We start from the raw sequence: 6,168 nt of genomic DNA on the forward strand, positions 1-6,168 counted from the left end.
TAAAAGCGAAAAAACGAAAAAGGAAAAAGATTTAAAGATTTAATTCAAATTTTAAACGTAACAAAAAGATATTATGTACACTCGTGACGAATACATTTGAGTTTCACGTCGGTCCAGTTGAGTGAGTACGGCACTGGGCATTCCGTGAAATGCGGCCCAGCGGCGAGAAAAACGGGGACCCGGCCTGCGTTGGCCGTCGAGCGAGCGAAAGCATCACTGGGCATTACCAGTACGGAGTCTGGAGTGTAATGATCGAACGGCAGTCGTCTCGTGGCGACCGGCAAGATCCTCCTGAGGACGTCGAACGACGCGGTGACGGGATTTAGAGCCTCAGGCATAGCTGAAACTTAAACTCGGGCAGTGCATAGTTGACATAGTGCGAACGATTGACAATGCGGAATGCGTGCTTTCTGAGAAACTACGAATCTGGAGGCGTAGGAGGCACAGGCGGGAAGCCAGGTGAGATGACGACGATGACCACGAGTTGGGGATACGTCCCGAGTTAGTGGGCTTCCCGCCATCCACCCTCGGCGTCGCCAGAATGACAGCTACATGGAATTGAATTGAATAATTCACGTCTCTTGAAGTCGGAATGGGCGCACGTTCTAATTGATTGACAAGACAAGGTGTGTTTATTCTTTTCACGAGCCAAGGTGAAATATTTGTGACATGTGATAATGCTGATAAAGAGAAATTGATATCATCTCGTATTTTTTTGCGATCGGCGATATATCAAAAGCGAAGAAGAATATGCTAATAGACGAAAATTAATTTAATTCTTTGTCTTTTCTTTTAGTATATATTGAGGAGAAGAATATTTATTTTAACAGAAAATATGTGAATTGGTACTTTATGGAAATTTATAATATCCTGAAGAGAAGAAAACATGAAGAAAGGAGAAGAGAGCGTGTGAATTTTACGAGAAGAAAATTGATGTAAAATCTGTGCTTCGCGCCTGATTCCATTGAAGCAAAGGGCACCGAAGTCGAAGAGAGACGCAAAGGAGGCGTAATAGAGGGGAATCGGTGTTACTCGTGGCATTGCGCTAGGATTAGTGTACGAGAGACTGGTATGTCGATTGTAAGCAACATAGACTTAAGTTGAACGTGAAGGCCGTGATTGTGCGACTGTGACGAGAGTGACGCTGACGCATGTATGGATTGTACGATATTGTAAGACGATAATAGATTCAAAAGTGAATAGTTTTCAAAATAAATAGAGTAAATGTATTTACACCAAATATATCATTCGATCATTTGATAGACAGTGAATAATATCCAAGACAAATGATAATTTTGCTCGAATTTATACGATAAATTTAATTCAGAGAGAATAACATATGATTTTATATATTTTTTTAATAACATTTTTCTAAAGTGAATGGTAAAAGACTCATAATTAATTCAATTTCTTGTAGAAACACGTGATGACATAATTCCACAACTTCGCAAAAGCGAATAGTGTCAGTTTTCTTCATATCCAGTTAATCGTCGGATAAAGTTACCTGGAGATAATTGCTCCTCTACCTTTTCCTGGACTACGGGACTGTCTGTATTGCGGATAGAAAGCTAATGTTAACTAACTACGCCGAGAGAAACTGGACATAACTGAGTTATAACGGATTTCGCTAGACTAGAATTAAGAAGAAAGATTGAAAGAATTCTTCGTGAGAGAGTTCTCCGTTGTGTCGCAAACACGCAACAGTTAGACGCCGCTGGCAGGTGCAGTTGGAACAAGAAGCGCGCGAAAAAAGGCGAAGAAGAAGGCAAAGAGAAGGCCAAAGAGACGAAGAAGAAGAAGAACCCAGAAAATCAGCCGTCGAGAGAGTAGCGCGCGTGTAGGGCCCCCTACGGCGATAAGGCGAGGCCCGGAAGACGTGGAGGGAACGACGTATGTATCGTGCGGGGCCGGTCACGCGGACCGGGCCCGCCGTCGCTCGTGAGAGACCGCGCGCTGACCCAGATTTTGGCGGGTCGAACCGGTGCGAAGAGACTGCGACGGACTTTCTGAAATGGGACACGGCGCAGCCTGGAGCTAAATTAGCCGCGATGTCCAATAAGAGTAAGTCCCAGCCGCAGCAGCAGCAGCAACAGCCGCAACACCAGCAGCAGCAGCAGCATCATCCTCCGCACGTGATCAAGCCAGTGGACCAGCTGCCGCCGCGCTATCAACCCCCGCCGCAGCCCACCAGCGGCATCCTCAAGAATCATCTACACTTCGCCAACGGAGTTACGTCGGCGCCGAATTTGGCCCAGGCCGGCAACAGTCAAGGCCCGGGCGCGACCTTGAACCATCATCAGAGCACGCAGCCGCGCACGTTGCCGCCGTCATCGTCGACCTTGCAACATCACCCCCAGCAGCAGCAGCAGCAACATCAACCACAACAATTGACGCAATCACAACAACAAGTACAGCAACAGGCGCCGAAAGATGCGCAGGGCAAGTACTCGCCGAGGATAGAGCATCATCATCATTCACAACCGGGTAACGCATTAATTGCGTCGGTGGCAACGTCCAAGAGCCAACAACAACAGCAGCCACCAACTTTCTTCCAACAAGCTAAGCTCGGTCAAAACTCGTATTTGCCACCTAGTAGCCAATATCCGGCGGTAAACAGTGGCCAGAGTGCACCGATTAGACAGAGGATCAGCGACGACGAATTTCTGCGACTCGGCCCCGTGGAGATGCTCAAGTTTGTACGGAAGACCGAGAGTGATATCGCTAGGCTTGCCGCCGAGCAAAATCGCCAGATACAGAGTTTGGTGAGTTCTTTGGTCAAATTTTCCGGTAGCGTAAAGAATTGAATTATTAAATCAATTAGGTAAATCAATCGTAAAATTAACGAGTTGTGCCAGACAATGCAATTTAATTTGATCAAAAGATCTATTGTAAAAATATAATTAGAATATAATATGGATCTAAGGTAATTAATTATTTCATTTATTTTATTCTTATTTTACATAGAATCTTTGTTTTTTTACTTACTGACATTTTTTAATTATATTTTGCAAACATTTGCATTGGCAATAAATTGAAATTGAATAAATTCAGTTCTGTTAACTTTATAGATAACTTATGATAAATAAATCTTTTATTTTTCTATAATATTACATTATATTATTTTATATTATATATTATTATAAATCAATAAAATATCACGATATACCGCATAATATTTTGTTATATTTTCCGGATGCGAAATGTGGTTCGCTGACCTTGAAATCTTTAGCGTGTCACATGGAAGTTTTGAGAGGCTCTTGTAGGTCATGCAGATTGAAGCGACTGTCGTAATTTCAAGTAGTCACGCATATGTGAGATAAACCGCAAATGATTGAGCGAACAATCGGTTTCTTTTAGCCGGAAAAGTGCTGACTTTATTCCGAAAACTGCGTAATCAGAATTGGTCACGCATTGCTCATACACACGTGATGAAAGACTTTTTTCGACACAATCGGTACCGCAGTGCGAATACGTCATGAGATCAATGATTCTTATTTCTCTCGTAACACAGACATATCGACTAATAATGTAAAAGATAAGATAAAATAATTTTATATATAATGCAGATATATAAAAAAAAATCACAAATATATAAATATAGAGAACTTGTTAAAAAATTGTATTCAAATAATTCAAAATTTATAATTAGATTTTATTTATATATTTTTGAAGTTTGAAGTCAATCATTTTCTAACAAAAAATGAGAATATTGCAACAGAGTTTTCGTATGTCTGAATTTATATAAATAAAATTTTCCCTTCGGATTTACCAAGAATCTTTTAAGGAATATAAAGCGAGAGCGTGGTTTGATAGTGCTATCTACTTTCCAGTTGAACGAGCTACGAGCGCTCAAGGAGGCCAACCAAAGACTGAACGACGATAATCAGGAGCTGCGCGATCTGTGCTGCTTTTTAGATGACGATCGACAAAAGGGTCGTAAGCTAGCGAGAGAGTGGCAGAGGTTCGGCCGATACACAGTGAGCGTTATGCGACAAGAGGTCTCGGCTTACCAGAATAAGTTGCGTCAGTTGGATAACAAACAGCAAGAGCTGATTAAGGACAATCTGGAGCTCAAGGAGCTGTGCCTGTATCTCGATGAAGAACGCGGTGGCGGTCAAAGGGATGACGGCGATGGATCGAGTTCGAGTACAAACGCTGAGGAGACCGCGCTGCCGAGGACAAGGCATACTTCCACATTTAATGGTAAAATCTAGCAAAAATAAATAACTGACTTTCCTCGTAAATAAGTGAAAACCATTTTTTAACGCGAAAGTTTATACTCAAGTAGAAAACATAATAATTCTGTTACAATATTATATTAATTTCTATAAAATTATATATATTCTAAAGAAACGAAAATCATTGGTTTTGCGTCATAATATTAATTTGACATATATAAATATAGATTATATATATATATATATATATATAGTATATATATATATATACATATATATATATGTATGTATATATGTGTATATATATATATATATATATATATGTATATATATATATATATATATATATATAAGTGAAACTTGAATATTAAAATATACTTACAATCGTTCATATAATATTTTATATATACTGTATTGTGATATGTGCAGAAGATATAATTCAATGATCTTGTATCTCTCGGAGCGATTGCAAATTTTTGTGAATCTGTTGCAGACCAAACAATGCAGTACGTAAGAAGTTTAGAGCAACGGGTGAAACAGTTGGAAGAAGATAAGAGTGTTCTCCAAGCCCGTGCGCAAGGTTGGGAAGTACCACCCGGTGAAGTTTGGGACAGTTCTGCGAGCCCGAATGACAATACTCATGGCTTAGGAAGTCGACCGGAAGCCGTAGTGCGTGCTCTTCAGGTTCTTGAAGTCAGAGAACAACTGGAAAGAGAAGAAGGCCACGATGGAGAGAAAGCGCTAGTTAGAGAAATGTGTAATGTAAGTAAATATTGTGGCCATTTTTTTTCGATTAACATAATTTTCGATTAACGTAATCTTTAATTATATATATTTAGAAGAAAAAAATCTTTTTTAAAAAAATATAAACAATTAAAATAAATATCTTTCTCTTTGAAATCTAATTATTTTGTACGATTTATATCTTAGAATTTATCCGAAAGAATCTTGCGCATAATGCGTTCGTTATATGATGTATGTTGCGATATTTATATCATATTTATGATTAATCGTCTTTGCTCTTCAGGTTGTCTGGCGGAAATTGGAGGAGGGTCCGCAAGCGAGGCACTAACGATCCTACTGAGAAAGACTATCTGTCAACTTTCGAATTATACTAATACAAAGCGATAAGATTTAACACACGTCCAAGACGTAACATTAGTATTATAGTGAGTAAAAGATATTTTACAAATATTTTATGTGTAGATTTTTTTGTATGTGTGTGTACAATCTCAATATGAGAATAACGATAGTGTTTATTGTATTTATACAAACGTAGCGTCGTTAGCTTGTCCAGATTGACTGTTAACAAAGTATTTTTATTATATAACGTTTACGATTCACTCTCTCCATTATCTCCCTTTGTCTTTTGTCTTTTCCTTTTTTTCATCGGAAATCTGTCATAAAAATATTTCTCTTTTCATACAAGTTATAAATTCTTTACGAATTATAAATTTTCTTTTACAAATTAAACATCGCAAAAAAATTAGAATATTTCTAAAATAAAAAGTTCTAATATTTATAGAATTATATAAACCAAAATTTTGTTTAAAATTAAGTTTACAATAATTTTGAAATATTTAATTTATACGCCACTTTTAAATCAGCAGGCTTGAAGATATTGATAAAACGTAAAATGAATTTAGCATTCGTCTTTTTCTCATTTGCCGATCAATTATTTCTCATGTTTGTAGAGACGCTTTTCACGAAAAGGCATCTCCTTGACAGAATTCACGCAGGTTGAATACGCAAAAGCGAGTGTTTGTATATTTCTATTTTTATCTCGTCAAAGGATTTGTCCTCTCAATGATACCGACGGTGGAAATTGCCCCACATACATCCCGGCTTTCTGCTATGTTGCTTCATGTTGCCGCGTCAATGCAAGGCAATTAGGATATTCTCCAATCTAGCTCCGATCAATTTTATTGCCTCGCCGCTTATTGTTAGTATACTTTACTGCGTAAACTTAAAACCATTCGGGAATTCAAAT

The 6,168-nt window shown here is 38.4% G+C and overlaps 1 protein-coding gene across 3 annotated transcripts; it reads left to right on the forward strand.

The window, feature by feature from the left end:
* The first annotated feature begins 3 nt into the window (after positions 1-3).
* On the forward strand, positions 4-5,508 carry Ccdc85 (coiled-coil domain-containing protein 85). 3 transcript variants are annotated; one of them, XM_072897430.1, is made up of 5 exons: positions 4-1,172; positions 1,418-2,762; positions 3,831-4,203; positions 4,672-4,940; positions 5,206-5,508. In XM_072897430.1, exons 2-5 carry the CDS (start codon positions 1,893-1,895, stop codon positions 5,248-5,250), a joined length of 1,557 nt encoding a protein of 518 aa, XP_072753531.1. In that variant the 5' UTR covers positions 4-1,172; positions 1,418-1,892; the 3' UTR covers positions 5,251-5,508. The 3 variants fall into 3 exon arrangements, with proteins under 3 accessions (XP_072753531.1, XP_072753532.1, XP_072753530.1); XM_072897431.1 differs by having other exon boundaries at positions 4-1,069; XM_072897429.1 differs by having other exon boundaries at positions 4-626; positions 797-2,762.
* Positions 5,509-6,168: the final 660 nt, after the last annotated feature.

The sequence above is a fragment of the Anoplolepis gracilipes genome, chromosome 8 (assembly GCF_047496725.1).
Source record: "Anoplolepis gracilipes chromosome 8, ASM4749672v1, whole genome shotgun sequence".
NCBI classification, from domain to species: Eukaryota; Metazoa; Arthropoda; class Insecta; order Hymenoptera; family Formicidae; genus Anoplolepis; species Anoplolepis gracilipes.